The 17,071-nt window shown below is 43.2% G+C and overlaps 1 protein-coding gene across 11 annotated transcripts in view; it reads right to left on the bottom strand.

Annotated features, from left to right (window-relative positions):
- The window catches only part of SYNE1 (spectrin repeat containing nuclear envelope protein 1), a 387,376-nt gene extending 370,984 nt beyond the window's left edge, over nt 1-16,392 (bottom strand). For 10 of the 11 annotated variants that reach the window (XM_036316911.1, XM_036316914.1, XM_036316915.1 and 7 more), the window contains exons 1-2: nt 15,799-15,936; nt 8,619-8,886 (exon numbers count right to left, since the gene is read on the bottom strand). In XM_036316911.1, coding sequence (XP_036172804.1) covers nt 8,619-8,685 — 67 coding nt within the window. In that variant the 5' untranslated portion in view covers nt 8,686-8,886; nt 15,799-15,936. Of the gene's footprint in view, nt 1-8,618; nt 8,887-15,798; nt 15,937-16,261 lie in introns of those variants that run through there. The other variant, XM_036316912.1, reaches the window with a different exon arrangement.
- Nucleotides 16,393-17,071: the final 679 nt, after the last annotated feature.

Raw genomic sequence — 17,071 nt, 5'->3', positions numbered from 1 at the left:
GGGATGTGAATTGGTTTTCTAAGGTTCTTAAGGTACATGAGGGATATATCACATGAAATTTAAAGTCCAGTATTTCTTCCCATTATAGGTGAATATTAGCCTGAATTACACATTACTGGGACTCTGAAGTTCATGGGCACCTGTGTGGTCTTCATCCCTCTTACAGAGGCTAATCCAAGGCCTCAGGTTTGACTCAACATAAAAAGGGTTAAATAGCTACCAGCTCAGTGAAAGATTTTCCTAAATGCAAATGTAGTTTTCCAGTTACAGCACTTTTGAGAAGGGTCCAATAATAGTCTTGATGGAGAGGAAATCCAGAGTCCTCAATATCTCAGGTATCCAAACACCTCTACTGTCATACTTCCCATTTCCTTTTCTAGAAACTGGGACCTAATTAAACACAGATCAAAGCAATGAAAATAGATGACACCGACTCCATAAAGATTTCCCGTAAGTATTACTTTGTTGTGTGAAAAGAATCTAATAATAATGTCAAGGGGTGCAAGTGAAGATTTATGAGGGAGAGAGGTGCACAAGGAAGGAAGGCACGGAGATGCAAGTCACACACATGTGTCAAATGACATCACTGGGAGCACCATTCTCAGGAGGACCATCTGTCAGGTCACAGCGACGGATCCCAACTCCACAAGAATGGAGAATTGATCAGGGTCTGAGTGAGAGGCCTTTATCCTTAGGATACATTTTTGATTGGGCTCTACAGAAAGTACAGAATTATATGTAATAAATTCTTAAGATACTGCTCTTATCCAAGTAACTTCCAAGAATTTTGCAACTCTTCTTTTAAAGAGTTAAGTGAAGACAAATACTCCACTTTAAAAATACATATTTTTTGCCCTAGCCAGTTTGGCTCAGTGGATAGAGCATCAGCCTGTGGACTGAAGGGTCCCAGGTTCAATTCCGGCCAAGGGCACATGCCTGGGTTGCGGCTCGATCCCCAGTGGGGGGCGTGTAGGAGGCAGCTGATCAATGATTCTCTCTCATCATTGATGTTTCTATCTCTCTATCCCTCTCCCTTCCTCTCTAAAATCAATATATATATATATATTTAATCAATAAAAATATATTTAAAAATATATTTTTAATTGATTTTAGAGAGGGAAGGGAGAGGGAGGGAGAGATAGAAACATCAATGATAAGAGAGAATCATTGATTAGCTGCCTCCTGCTCACCCCACACTAGGAATGGAGCTCACAGTCCAGGCAAATGCCCTGACCTCCTGATTCATAGGTTGACACTCAACCACTGAGCCACACCAGTCAGGTAACCTTGCAACTCTTTATTGGCAATGCACGAGACTATCCTTTCATTCTTCCCAAAATGATTTTGAACTATATACGCATGTACTTGCACCTACTCAGGCCTGCTATTTATTTATTTATATATATGTGATACTTACATACTATAAACCTTTAGAAACATGAACATATGAAAATATTAGCATTAATACAATTTATTGTTCCTCCTTGAACCCTTTCTTCCCTTGGGTTCCAGATCTCCCTTCTCCTTTTTCCCACCTAGGCTGCAGCTTCTCAGTCTCACATGTGGGACTCTCTCTCCTCACTATTCCACCCCTAATGTTGGATGCTCTGCTTCTCAAACCTCCTCTCTTTTCTTTCTGTCCTTGTTCCCTGGGTGATGTCAACCAAGTCCATAGCCTTAAAGACTATCTGTGTGCTTATGATTCCCAGATGTTTTCTCCAGCTGTGCCCTCTCCCTTGATCTCTATAGTCATATAGACTTGACTACCTTCTTGGACATTTGGATGTCATCAGGCATCTAAAATATAACATGTACAAAACAAAATCAAACACCAAAAAACAACCCCTTGATTTTCCTTCTCAATATATTCCCCAACAGTCTTTTGTTTTTCCTCACTTCAAAATGAGAAATGAGGGGACAACTTCTATCCCTCTCTCTCACACCCCACACCCTGTCCATCAGCAAATTATTTTGGTTTTACTTTAAAACATATATCTAGATTTTTACCACTTCTATCCCTTGCCACTATTTAAAATCTAGTCCAAGTCACTCTTACCTCTCTTATCAAACTTACCTCTCTCCTGGTCTCCCTGTTTCTACCACTGACTATCTATATGATATTAAATATATGATAGTCACTTAACAAATACTTATGAAGCATCCCCATTAGGAAGTGTAGCATGTTGGTCAATGTGCAGGGCACTGATGTGAATTTGACCCAATTTCTGCCACTCTGTACTTGGAGCGGGTGGATTAGACACGGCGATGTCACATAATGCACAGCAATGTCAGATTGCATAACAGTGCTACAAGTGCTAAAGGAATTTAGACAGAGAAGAGAGAATTTCTGATTTTATCCCTGAGAAAGCTTTTGTTGAGGAAGCTTTGGAGATGGGCCTTGAGTTTGGCCTTGAAGATAAGTTGAGTTTTAGAAGCAGTCAATAGAGCGTAGTCCTGGAAGTGCTCCAGGAGGAAACGGAAGAGTCAGGGCACCTTCAGGATATTGCAAGTCGTGCCATTTGGCAGATATCTGGTTGGAGCTAGAGGAGACAAATGCTGGACAATTAAGATGGAGTTAGATTAGGGAAGCCGAGCCAAGAAGTTGGGACTTTCATGGAGATGTCAAGAGTCAAGGAAGGTTTTTACCATGGGAGAAACAAAATTAAAGTGTCTGCTCAAAGTAATTAATTTGGAGGCAATGCGTGGGAATGCTTTCTCTTTTCTTTGTAAGCCCTAGACCCTCCCACTTTTAACGGCCTGCCCCACACTGTAGCAAGTGCAACAAAGGGAACCCATACCCCATATGAAATACATTTATACGTATGTAATTTTTGAATTGACTTGATTTACATGTGACTAATTGACATAATTTTAGTATTTGTAAATGTTTGTTAATTTGGACTTAGCAGTTTCCTTTTCTGTTTGACAGCCAATATTTTTGCAGACCCTTGAAGATCCAGAAGGCCTCAGACACTTTGTCCAGCATATTGCATAATGGATAATATGGCTCTGCAAACAGAAAGACTTGGAGGACAGGGCATTAGACAAATGTGAGCTCTTTAATACATTAAAAAGTAATATGAAAAAAGTAATATGAAAATGTAACAGACCTTTAGGATTGAAAGCATTCTAGTTACAAAAACAACACACACGCCTGAGAGGTTAACACAGTCACCCATTCAGGTGGAATATGTGTCCTTGAAGTAATCTGATGGTCAAAAACTAATTTTGATTTTAAAAATTCAGGAAAAAAAATCTCTTCAAAGTAGGATTCAATTTAACTGGTTTCTTTCTTTGCCTTTACATGCCTTGACCAATTTTATTTTCAATTCATTAATTTAGGGGGGCACAATTTATCCATTTATTCATCAACTATTTATTTAACCTATGTTCCAAACTATAAAGAAATGCTCATTGTTATATGCTGAAAATTGTATTCTATTTAAATTCAAGATAAGATCATACAACATTCATTGTGGAAAGAAATTAAACCAAAAGGAGAATTTCAGCCTAAATACAATAAATAAATTTTTGTCATTGTTTTGTGACTTAATAAGGGGAGGGATTAACTCAGAGTAATAAAGTATAAAACTTCATCTCTCAAGGAACTATAAAAAAATTAGAATCTTCACAAGATGGGAAACTATCCCTTTTCCCACACTTATTCAATATTAAATTAAAAGAAAATTGCATTTTCATCATTTATTTATTATTGTTTATTCTATTTTTCAGTCAACATTTTTGGTACTCTGAGGTTTTCTTTCACAGTGTAATGGATTTATGAAAAATATCATAGTAAACCAAAAACATTTAAATATTTTAGAAGGAGGCCATGATTATTTTTTGGAGTTAGAGAGTTTAATAGGCATGTCTCCAAGAGTAAATGTTTATTTTTTTCTCATTTGTTTCTCTTTGAATTTACTCACAAGTTTTAAAAATCAAAGTTTGACCTTGTAGTCAGTTCTCCAACTTTTTAATTGAATTGACCTCTGTATGACACCTGAGCCTGACCATTTGAATCTCCTCTGGTATTTACCATCTGCTCTATAAGACTGCATTGATGCCCCTGATTTTACATTAGTCAACATGGATACATTACTTAAAAATCCTTAAAGTAGATTATCTTCAAATGAAAAACTGAATGTAATAAAAGTCAGCCAACAAATTTTATTAAGTAAACATTGTGTTAGAAGCACTACGAAAATTTACAAAGAGGCTAAACTCTTATCATTATCTTCAAGAAATTGAAAACCTGAAGAGTTTAGAGTAGACATTTATTTTTTTAGGTGTAGCTATAAAGGAAAGTGTCTCCACAAGCCACCTGCTAAATTGATCCCCATAGTCGTTAAGAGCAGAAAATGTATATACTAATTATTTGCTTTTAACATTTGAATACCTCTGTATTATACTTTTTGTCCAGTATTTGCTTTTAAGGTTGTATTTAAAGTGATGAAAGTTACAGAAAACAGTCATTACTCTTAAGATCAAATGAAGCCCCGCATTGCAGTCTGTCTGCTCATCCATAATTCAGGATCCCAGCCTCAAACACGAGGCTCAGACAAGCACAAATATTGGCAAAGGTGAAATACTGAATGACTACAGTAGCAGCTAAATGATGTAGCAATCTGTGTGTGCACTTCAATCTTCTTGCACTAGAAATAAAAATTAAAAGCATAAAACAGCCAAATATTATGGTTATAAACTAAATAAACAAGAGAGGAAAGCCAAGTTGCCACTATTCAAAGCTACATGCTTTTTATTAGTTACGCATGGGTCTGATATGGTCATAAAACCCAAGATGTGGAAAGGCACTTGTTCCTCAGATTATCTATCCAGGCCCCCAAAAGAGGGGGCGGAGGGGGAGTGCAGATTCTAGAAGAATGCTCTGACGGGTTTGAACTTTGAAATTAGCAACTCTAGTTCTATTTAGGTTAATAGAAAAGTATTTTTCCTCAAAAAAATTTCTTCGTGTGTCTTAATTATCTGGGCAATATTGCCCGCCCTCCGTGTATAAGGAACTTGGTCACTAACCACCCTTGACAGAAGCCAGGTCTTCTCTGTCCGGGACATTGACTCTTTCTTGGGCTGAAAACATCAGTGAGCCACACAGGGAGAGCTGAACACAGGAGGGGACACGTCCCTCACCAGCTGAGTCAGCGGAATTCACCCAGCAGATCAATAGGCGAGCAGACAGATCTGCAGGCCCCTTCACTTCCAAGGTTCATTTTGTTCCCACTGATGGAGGCCAGGCTAGATGTGGCCCCAAGACCTTACATTTTATAACCATTAATAACATATCCTATATAATAAAGAGGTAATATGCAAATTGACCATCACGACCCTGCACAAGATGGCCGCTCCCAGGTGGGCATAAGATGGTCATCCCCATGTGGGCCCAAGATGGCCACCATAAGATGGCTGGCAGGGGAGGGCATCTGTGGGCAACCAGGCCAGCAGGGGGGGCAGTTGGGGGCAATTGGGCCGGCAGGGAAGCAGGTAGGTGTCAATCAGGCTGGCAGGGGAGTGGTTAGGGGGTGATCAGGCTGGCAGAAGTGGTTAGAGGCAATCAGGCAGCAGGAAGGTGAGTAGTTGGGAGCCAGCAGTCCTGGATTGTGAGAGGGATGTCCAAGTGCTGGTTTAAACCAGCAGTCTGAAATTCCCCAAGGGGTCCCAGATTGGAGAGGGTGCAGGCTGGGCTGAGGGACAACCCCCCTCCCAGTTCACAAATTTCCTGCACCAGGCCTCTAGTGCATATGCATATACATATGATGTATGCATATACATATGCATATACATATGATGTATATACATATGAAGTAGTTGATGCTAAGAGCTAATGAAAATTGTCTAGTACTCAGAAATATCATCTCTTTCTAAACTATAAGGTTTATTGCTCTAAATTTATCAGGTACACTTATGACATGTTGTAATGTTTTCTTTGACATTTTTATATATAAAAATGCAATTTTCTTTCATGGCTATTGCAACAGTTCACCACATCACAGTATTTATAGTTTTCAAAGCACCTTCATCTATCATCTCACTGAGCTTGACAACAATCCCAAGAGAGCCAGTCCACATTTTGCTAGTGGGGTCCCTAAGTGCATAGATGTTAAATAGGACATCCACTGTCACAGGTGAAGGAATGGTGGGGGGAAGGGGGGCGGGGCTCTAATGCTTTCCCCCATTTCACACACATCTCAAGAAAAACCACTTATATATCCACCACAAAAAATATTTTAATTTTTCGACCCAGTAATCCCACTTCTAGGAATATATCCCAAGAAACCAGAAATAACAATCAGAAAGGATATGTGCACCCCTATGTTCATAGCAGCACAATTTACAATAGCTAAGATTTGGAAACAGCCTAAGTGCCCATCAGAAGATGAGAGGATTAAAAACTGTGGTACATCTATACAATGGAATACTACACATCTGTAAAAAAGAAAGAAGTCATACCATTTGTAACAGCATGGATGGACCTAGGGAGGATTATGCTAAGCAAAATAAGTCAGTTGGAGAAAGATAAACATCACATGATCTCACTCATATGTGGAATATAATAAACAACATTAACTGATGAACTAAAATAGACCAAGAGGCATAGAAGCATCAAACAGACCATCCAACCTCAGAGGAAAGGTGGGGAGTGGGGGAGGAGAGGGAGAGAGATAAACCAAAGGACTTGTATGCATGCATATGAGCATAACTCATGGACACAGTCAGTAGGGGGGGAGGGGCATCTGCTGGGGGGAGGGGGTGGGAATGAGCAGGGAGAAGTCAATGGGGGAAAAAGGATTCATATGTAATACTTTAAACAATATAGAATTAAAAACAATAAATTACATTCAAACATTTAAAAAAATATATTTAAAAAATAACCACACTAAACATCAGTACTCTTCTCTCTCCTCTTACCCCTAACCATAATCTTAAAAGAGTTGTCATTCAAACCAAAATAAGAATAAAATGTCTGTAGGATCATAAGCCAATTCTGAAGTATTTTCAAATTTACTTTTTATAATTTCCATTTATTTCCAATCGCATCCAGAGAATTTCCCCATTAAATGCACTCAAAGGAAAATCTGCTTTATTAGCTAATTACCTTCCCCCATAGTTTGAAAGAGACCTGTAAGTTTCCTTTCTATTACTTCGAAGATGAGGTCACTGCAACACCAAATGCATAGAATGGTTCAGTAATGAACACCCAGGAAAACAGCCAAGACAAGACACAGAGGCATGGAACTCCAAATTCAGTATTGGAGTTCTGAATGCAAGAGGCAGCCAGTCAATGATTGGCTGTTGACATACAACTTACACTGGACATACACTTTCACTGGAGATCCCTGGCACTGGGCAGACCCAGTCAGAGGTCTGTTCAGCCTATGGAGGAAGTCTATGCCCACATACTCAACAGAGATCTGTTCTTTTATCTGGCCAGGCTCTTTCTGGCATTTCAAGTGGCATCTTATAACAATAAATGCGAAATAAGCACCACTCGCGCCGAAGCATCAAAACTGTTCGGGCAGATAAAAATGATTGGGGATCACGTGATGAGGGGAGCTTCTAATTGGTGATTTCTGGTCGGGTGGGGAAACTCCCAGTTTCACTCACGACCTGATTTTCTAAAGCTGGGAGCATGTTGCAGGCCATAAATATCCAGACGTAAGCATTTAGTCTGTATTTGAAAGGTCAAGCGTGCTTAACTGAAAATTAATGCTGTGCACATCAAGTCCACTGCAAGCCAGGGAAGTGGAGTTATGACAGATTAATATGATGCCCAAGGTGCAAAGCCACACTGATCACTTGCTGGAGATTCTAGAAAACCGGAAGGCCAACCTGTAACATTATTGGACAAAGACTAGAGCAAATCCCTGCTAACGCTGGGTATTTTTGTATCCTAAGAACGTGCGTTTGAAGCCTGGGGGAGGTAGAATGGGAGTTGTACAGAGAAGCAGTCTTATATCTATAGATGATGATGACTTTTATGGCTCAAGGAGTATACATGTTGAAAGAAAATTCACAAATAGGAATCGTTTATGAGCTGCCATAACCTTTGACTGTTGTTTCCCTTGCAAAGAGCACCTTGCTCTTAGAGGAACAACACAGGTGGGAGCGGTTCCAGTCCACAGGCTGCCACTAACCACTGATCTCAGCACCCCTTTGGGCCTCTTTGGCCCATTTTTCTTAAAGACTTTCTATGTCTCTAAGGGCTTTCCTGTTGGGATAAGTAAGCCACTGGTTTACTTATCAGACAATAGCATCTAGTTACTTGTTACCACTGTCACGGAGCTGTGTTGCCATTTGTTAGTGACGGAGAGTTTGCTATAACTCTGAACTCCCACTGGACACCAAATAACCATTAATAAGGCCACACAAATGCAGATGCAAAATCAACGTAAGAACTTTGTCTTTATGCTACATAAAGAAGACAAAATCTTAAGGTAGCATCGACTCGTTTGAAAACACTGGGACAAAAGACATTTTGCTATTCCTTGTTATGATTTCGTAAAATTGAATAAAAATGCAAGTGCCTTGAAAATTTCTGAGACAAACGGATATTGAAAGCATAGTAACAACAAAAGCCCAAAACGAGGGCCGCTTCTGTGCCTCACCTTGCAGCCTCTGCATCACGTTGGCAATGTCCCGCGGAGACCGAGAGGCCGTCCTGGAGGCTGCCATGGTCCCCGCTGCAGCATGAAACCCACAGCAGAGACGCTTGCTCCAGGCAGAGCAGGACTAGGCTGCTCCAGAAAACACCTTGAACTTCACTGGATCAATGGGGTCATGATGCAACCCCAGGCACGGGGGCAGCCAGGCAGAGACAGCACTCCCAAAGGTGAAACCACTTCTTCTCCTTCCTCTTCAAATAAACTCAGGAACCTGAAAAATACACAGAACAGGGACATTATTAAAAAAAAATCCACATAGGTCACCATAGTGCTCAAATCAGAACTATTTCTATTCAATTTGAAGAAATGATTCATTACCAAGTGAAATGACTAATGGGGAAATACTTACAAGGTACTAGGCAACTACTAGGAATTTTGATGATAGTTGATAAAACAAATACATACACAAGACATATGCAATCAAATTGGTAGCTAAGAGGAGAAGTGTTCACTTTTAGTTCATGTTTTTAAAATATAAACTTTCTCCATTGGTCTATGAAAAGTGAAAGTTTAAAACACAGAGTTCCATTTCTCATTACCACAGGCTCTCTCACCTATGCTGTGTCAGCCTGCTTTGCACAGCTGATGCTGCTGTTTTGTTTGTCCGCTTCCCAGGAATGAGATCAAATCTTAGCTCCTAATAACACTTTGGTGAATTAAAACATAAATACAAAACTATTTTATTCTAAAATTTTGAGTTTCAAATATCCTGACTTTAGGAGTCAAAATTGGTTAGATTTCGTGTTATTTCTCTCCACACTGATTCTGAAGTAAGTTGTAAGGGTGGAGTAGGAGTGGTTAAGCAGACAAGACATTTTCCTTCTAACTTCTTCCTAAAGTCTCTGCTTTGGTCCAGTTTAGCTCATAATTCTTCAGTGGGGGAGGGGGGAAAAGAGGTAGGAGAGTAGTTGCTAAAATCTTGACATTGAGACATGTACTTGGAACAAGAATTTCTTAACCCTGGGGTTAGCTGAAGAGAAGGTTTTGCCACAGATAAAGTAATTAATGACAGCAAAAGAGGAAAGTGAAAAATGTGCCCAGAGAAAGAAACTTAAGCACGGGGCCAAACCAAAGGGGCCTGTGTGAGAGTGACACTTATTACAGTTCACACGCATCTCTGTGATATGATGACACTAGTAAAGGTGGAGAAGAGAAATGGGGAGGAGGGCAGGGGAGGATGCTAAAAGCAAAACTGTAAAGAAAACACAGCACATGTGGGATGGTCCACCTGTCAAAAGGAAAAATAAAAACATAAGAGGAGTCTATGAATGCTATCAAAAATTCTATTATCAACTGAATGTATATAAATAGCATTATTTGTGAAGGGTTGGTTAAGTAGAAGCATGTAAGTACAATGTACAACTGGCTGCAAGGTGTCATTATTAACACTAGTATATAATGGGTTAGAATACACAAACTCCAAGCTGATAGTAATCTTTTTAAATTATTTTATTTTTTAATATATTTTTATTGATTTCAGAGAGGAAGGGAGAGGGAGAGAAATATAGAAACACCAATGATGAGAGAGAATCATTGACTGGCTGCCTCTTGCATGCCCCACACTGGGGACCAAGCCCAAAACCTAGGCATGTGTCCTGACCGGGAATCGAACTGTGACCTCCTAGTTTATAGGTTGATGCTCAACCACTGAGCCACACCAGCTGGGCAACAGTAATCTCTTTTAGATTACCATTTTGAAAAGGATGCAAAACATTGCACACTGCTACTGTCCCCACGTGCAAAAGCATCTAAAAGGTGGGCTGGGGCAGGAAAGGGGCTCTGGTCACTTAGCAAGTTAGGGGACGGGGTGGGCGCAGTGAATAGCATTGGTTGATAAAAAGGCAGCGGCGGGCTTCTCTTGGCTACTTGAAAGGATATCCACTAGAAGTAGACCCAATACTTGGCAGCTTCTCGGCTGAAGGGGTGCTTCTCAGTGGGTGGCTCTCCGAGTGATTCTCAGAGGAGAAATGATTACTATGGCTGGCCTGTCATGCATCCAGGCCCACAGTGCGATGACTGTGTACCCATTAGCAGCCTTCGCCTCCTGGGGACAAATATTCCACCTGCCCACATACACAAGCTACCTTAACCTGAAAACCAACAGACAATGAGAAGTGCCTGAGGAATCTTACAAGGGCCTCTTCTAAGCTGTTAGAAAGTTAGGTTCTCCAAATGCAACACTGTAACTTTCTGAAATCTACCTATCTATCATCTATCTATCTATCTATCTATCTATCTATCTATCTATCTACCTATCTACATATACTGTATACTAAGTAGGGATGAGGAAAGAGATTCATTTTCATTCAGCTGCCCCACACCAAGCCATGCTCAGCACTGTAGTTCACAGATGATTAAGACATGGCCACCACTGTCAATCAAGAATTGTGAAATTAAAAGGATTTTTAAAAAGTCATTGCATTGCAGATCACCATGTTCCTATCCTCGTATAGTTCACATTCATGTTACCCAATAGATTAATACTGAAATATGTATCTATCCTTCCCTCCATCCCTCTTTTGATACCACATAAAAGCCAGAATAGCTCTGCTGTGTCCACCTTCAGTTTACGCATCAGTCTTACTTCTACAGTATGTCCTATGCCTCTTAGTACCACCCTTCAGCATTATTTTCCCTCAATTGCTCCAATACTACCCATCTATACTATTATGCATATGATTTTTCTTATATTTTTCACCATTATTAGCCTTGGCTCACTCTAAGATCATTGCTAGCCTTATCTCACTCAAATTAGACCATGGACATTTTGCAGGTATAGAGACTATAGGTCTTATTGCTTTGACATCTCACCTATTGATACCAAGTATATCTGTGAGCACATCGCAGTCCTCAATACATATTTTTGTTTAATTAAATCAAGTTCATAATACTTAACCTCTATGAGCTAACTAACCCCCAGAAAACCTTCCACCCCCTGCAAAAGGGGTTGATGCAATATCCTTCCTATTTTAGACACAAGATAAAATATTTTGCATGTGTACACATATTTCCTCTTTTGCAAAATTATGATCCTTTTGCTTTTTACGGATACTTTAACTTCAGAGGACATATCATTTGATTTAAAAAGTTTAAGTGAGTAAAACAAAGATAATAAAAGGAGACTGGGAATTAGAAGCTATGAGTTCTAGGCTTAGTTTTGTTCCAAACAGTTGGGTGAATTGGAGCTGGTTCTGTGGACAGAGGCTCTTGACCACTGCCTGTCCCGGGGAGTGTGGTGCCAAGAAATGGGCTAAAAAGACGTGGAGCCGAGTCCGAATTCTGCCTCTTACTGTCCATGTGACCTTAAGATAAGTGAACTTTTCTGAGCACTTGTTTCCTCATCTGTAAAAGGAAGTAATTTTATGCTAATAAGTTTGATTTCATCCTGCTAAATTAAATTTAAAATGTGCCTGGCATGTAGTAGAGTTTCAGTTCCTCGCTGGCTCCCGCCTTCTTTCCCCTGGCCTCCGTTTCTCTCCCTGCAATTGGAGCGAAGACATGCTCTCAGGTGAGCTCTTCAGTTCCAAAACCATTGGCGGCACCTGTGACAGCTAAAACCACTGCTGGTCCAAGGTCACAAGATCTTGAAGGTCACTCCTTGGACTGACTGATTACCTAGCAGTGGCTGTGGCCGTGATCTCTGAACCAGAATGATGGGAAGATAACCGTGTCCAGGGTGATTAAAAGTTTTAATAGGCACAGGATATTGTGAGGGTGGGAGAGGGAGAGGGGAGCAACCAGTATTAGGATGGAAAGGGAGAATTAGGTGGACATTGCTAGGCGGTGTACCAATGAGCAGTCCCTGCACCATCTCCAAACCTTTCCAGCAGGAGGAGCTGAGATGACAAGGGAGCTAAGTCCATCCTCCATATCTATCAGAGAGGCAAGATTCCTGAATTTATTATTTCATTCAGAAAAAAAAAAATGTATTGAGAAACTATTTGACAATGGTACTAAGTAAACAGCAGTGAACAAGACAGATAAGCCTCTCTGAGAGCTTATGTACCAGAGGAGGAGATGATAAATCAACACTACAGCAAAGTAGAGTGAGTGTTGTAACACAGAAACCCAGGGTTCTGTGGCAACAAGCTCAGTGCCCAATCAATAGCCATCTGCTGTATTTATTGTGCAGGATGCAGAGGGATTTTAACTGTCTGCTGTCTGGGATTCTCCTTTCTGAACAGCATGCCCTTCTATCACCCACACCTGTGACAAGCACAGCAGCAAATCATCACGGCCGGACCTTGCCAGTCTCTAAGCCAGTGGTTCTCAACCTTCTGGCCCTTTAAATACAGTTCCTCATGTGGTGACCCAACCATAAAATTATTTTCGTTGCTACTTCATCACTGTAGTGTTGCTACTGTTATGAATCATGATGTAAATATCTGATATGCAGGATGGTCTTAGGCGACCCCTGTGAAAGGGTGGTTGGACCGCCAAAGGGGTCGCGACCCACAGGTTGAGAACCGCTGCTCTAAGCAGCGTGGACAACTGGCTACTGAAGCGGTTTCTTGCTTGTGCTCCTAAAAGGGAAGACACTAACTAGGAAAAAACACTAGAAGAAACACTTCGAGGCCACAGAAATACATCTTAAAGCGACGAAACTACAGGTTTAGGTGTGGAGAAACGAGAGCAGAAAATTCCGAACCCGCAACAATCAGAGCTGAGGCGGCTCATTTCTAACTGAAGAGGATGAAGTGACACCATAAAACATAAGCTGATGGACAGCACGCTGCTGGGGTGTACATGAAGTACGGCTATTACTTAATCAGCTGCCTAAATATGCTCAAGAATAGCATCGCTATTAAAATCCACTTAAACAAAAATAGAAAAGCTAATGAATGCATTCCGACCTCCTTCTAGCTAAGTTCTTTGCTGGAATGAGTCACATAAGTGTCTAATTTTAAATTTCGTTATTGATTTTCTCTTTCACCCTTTAGTAATGGTCTAATTAACAACAACAACAAAACTAAGGTGGCTCAATGGAATAAAGATAGCTAACGGGAAGAAGAGGCCCATCCTGGAGTTACCATAAATACAATGCTACCGTATGTGTGTGTGTGGGGGGGGGCAGTGAGTAGAACTGGTAATTACTCACTATTATGACATCTACAGGGCACCAAATAAGCATTGGTCCTTAGCCTGCAAGAGCAAAAATACAAACAAGTCATCAAAAGACAAAGTACAGAGCCGATGGGCATGAAAGATATTGTCAAGATTCAACCTCATTTTTATAAGCTTGGAGTATTATTAATCATGCCCAAACACATCAGCTACCTTTCTGTCCTACTTTGCTAGAGTATATACCGCACTCTTTGCCAAACATGAGCTCTTGTTGAATTAGTCCCTAAGGAAGGGTACAGGACTATACTACAGAGGAGGAGAAATGCAGATTTCCTCACCGGGGAGTCCTGGGTCCTGTGGCTGTCACCTTCAGGCCACAGGGTGTGGCGGTAGAATCTAGCGCGGGAACCACAGGAGAAAATGCTACCAACCTTGCCCAATCATGGGCTTGCCTCCTCTTTCCATTACACCTCCTCTCATTTCTAAGAAGCTGTTGCATAATTATCAGAGAGCAAGAGTTAGGTGTAGCACCCTACACATTTCACACAAGCAATTCTTGAACATTTTAAAATGGTAAACTATCCTTCCCCAATCCTTACTCCTTTGCAGAAAAGAATCAAGTGAGAAGAAGTCTTTTCATGGGCCCAGCGACGACAGAAAGAAAGCAGTGGGGAAATTCACCAGCTGAGAAAGACAATAATGAGACTACCACGTAGAAGCTAAGCAAATGTTTTCAAAGGTTAGCAATGTTATCTGAGTCAAGCTGCACCTTTATCTTCTGCATGAAACATACTAAGCTAGCCTTCATCTGGCACATTTCATTCTGAATTTGCCACAAAGTAATACAGATTCAAAGACACAAGAAGAAATAGACATGTTCTAGTCCACTGCGCTGGTGATGTCAGGGACTTTTTATCTATATTATTCATCTTTTTCACCTTGGGGAACAGCAAGCCTCTGAAAAAAAACCATCCCCATGACTCATGATTCAATCAGCATTTTACGCACATGTGGGTCGCATGAATAACCTTTGCCTAATTGAGAATGATTACACTTTCTCTTGGGTAGATCTGGTTTCTGGTTACAAATGTTTTCTTTCAGCAAGTGTCTCCCAGATGAAGACAAACATAAGCACTAAAGAAAAGAAAAAAAATAATAATAATTCACTTTGAACTTTCTTAACCTTCACCGAAAAATGGCAGCTACAACCATGGTTTCTACTCCGAACTGAGCAGCTCAGACATGAACATTCCGCGAGGGTAGGGCCGATTCCACAGCGGATGCTTCTGGCTGGGCTGGGCCCGAACCTGCAGCCTCCAGGCTGTTACCCAGGCTGCACACCGAACCCGTTTCCCAAAGGGGTCCCTCTGCTTTGCAGCGGATGCTGCTTCCTGCTGCCTGGTCCCCTGCCCCTCGCCCGCAGGGCACCTGCCGCCCGGGGAGCACCCTTGCACAGGACTCCTCGGGCAGCAACGCACCACCTCTGTCTGAAACGCGTGTTTCTGGAGGAGAGGAAAGTTGCCTTGCCCCCTAGCGTGGGCTCTCCGCGGAGGCGTTTGCTGGGTGACAGCTGAGGAGAGTCTGGAGCTGGGGCCTCCTTCAGGCTTCCAGCCCTCGGCTTTGCCGCCCGCCCCCCTCCCTCAGCCCTTCCCAAAATAGTCTGGGCTGGAGGAAGGGAGGCTCCGAGAATGCGTCCAAAGCCCCACACCTCCCATCGGAGAGGAGCCGCAGTGCCAGCCATCACAACGAGAGGGTGGCAGCCTTTTGCTTGGGCATCACTGGAGCCCGAGAGAGGTGCCATAAGCGGAAATGACAAGCCAGAGAGGGGGCTCCGCAGAGGGGCAGCTGCGTACAAGATGCTGGGAACACGCTCGCCTCCTCCGGCCTCCCCACCCAAGAGCGCCGCACGCACACACACGGCCCCCGCCTTCCCCCGAGCACGCACCGCCCGTGAAGCAAGTGCAAACTTGCTCGCAATTTGTCTGCCATCTCTTCGGCTTGCACCCAGCCTCTCAGCCCCTCTCCCTCTCTTCCCGCCCCCATCTCTCCTTCCTTTTACCTTCTCTCTGCCGGGCTGGCCCAGGCTCCAGGCGGCGCAGCGAGCGAATGGCCGGCGCCGTCTCCGTCGCCCGGCGCGAGCGGATGCAGGGCTGCGGGGAGCCCGCCGCCGGGCTCCGAGGACAGCGCGCAGGGCGGGCTCCCGAGCCGCAGCCGCGCTCCCGGGCTGGCGCACCGGCTCAGCGGGCGCCGGCTGTCGCCACGCTCCCTCCTCTGCAATCGGGTCCTCCCCCCGGCTGCACCCTGGGGGGTTAGGCCTCCCCCGTCGCCCCCTCCCCCGGCCCCCCCGCCGCTCCCGGAGCGAATACTCCTTTCCGAGGGGCAGGTCGGGTGTCGGTGCAGTTCCCAGGCGGGGTCCCAGCCCTACCCGGAGTCGCCACACCCCTCCTGGCCCCGCGCCAGGCTCCAGGTTGCGCCGGTCCCTGGACGGGGCACCGGGAGGGCGTCTGACAGGCGTCCCTTACCTCCCTCCCGGAGATGCAGGGCCTCGGGCTTTTCTCTGCAGCAAGGTCAGGCCTGTGACCCACCCTCTCGGTGAGCCTTTCACCTCCTGGGGGGCTAGGAGGGAAGAAATGGCCTAGAGCCCCAGCAAGACTATGTGTGCGCCGGCCCCTAACTTCGGCCTGGGGTTTCCTCGCCCGGTGGACCTTTTTGGAGCAGAACCTGTCTTGAAAGGCTGGGGAAGTGCCCTGATGGTCCCAGGAAGGAAGTGATGCAGTTCAATAAGAACATTCCAGGGCTCCCATTCAATGGACTTTTCAGAAAGATAACAGCAGCTGACCTTTTGACTGCCAGTTCAGCAGCCCGTAGCATCACGGAGACTGGCCGGGCTTTGCAGGGTTTTGCTATTGTTGTTTATCAAGCTTCGCTCTCTTGAGGAGGCACTGGGCATCTTCATCGGATTTAGTGCTGAGTGTTTATTAAGATGATGCCGAAGAGTTGCCTCCAGTTCCGTCGGATGCACCATCTGAGCCTGTGTGAGTCTTTCCGGACAAGGCCTTCTCCTGGTGCGGGAGAGATCCCCGTGTTGGTGTTGCCTAGTAGCACTCAGGAGAGTGATTTTGTTGTGGTTTTATGGTTTCCAAGCAAAGTCAAACACAGTCTCTCTTCACGGACAATGAAGTCCAAGGGCAGCGGGAGGAGGGCAGCTAAAATAATTGAAGCTATGTTGCAAGAATCTTAAGCATAATAATTACCCCCTCGGATTTTCAATCTGAACAAAAACAGTTCTGATTCTCTCACTTTGCTGAATGGAGGGACTGGCTTACAAAGCA

The sequence above is a fragment of the Myotis myotis genome, unplaced genomic scaffold (assembly GCF_014108235.1).
Source record: "Myotis myotis isolate mMyoMyo1 unplaced genomic scaffold, mMyoMyo1.p scaffold_m19_p_7, whole genome shotgun sequence".
Classification (NCBI taxonomy): domain Eukaryota; kingdom Metazoa; phylum Chordata; class Mammalia; order Chiroptera; family Vespertilionidae; genus Myotis; species Myotis myotis.
The sequence above is the reverse complement of the archived record's forward strand: the minus strand, read 5'-3'. Positions and strand labels throughout refer to the sequence as shown.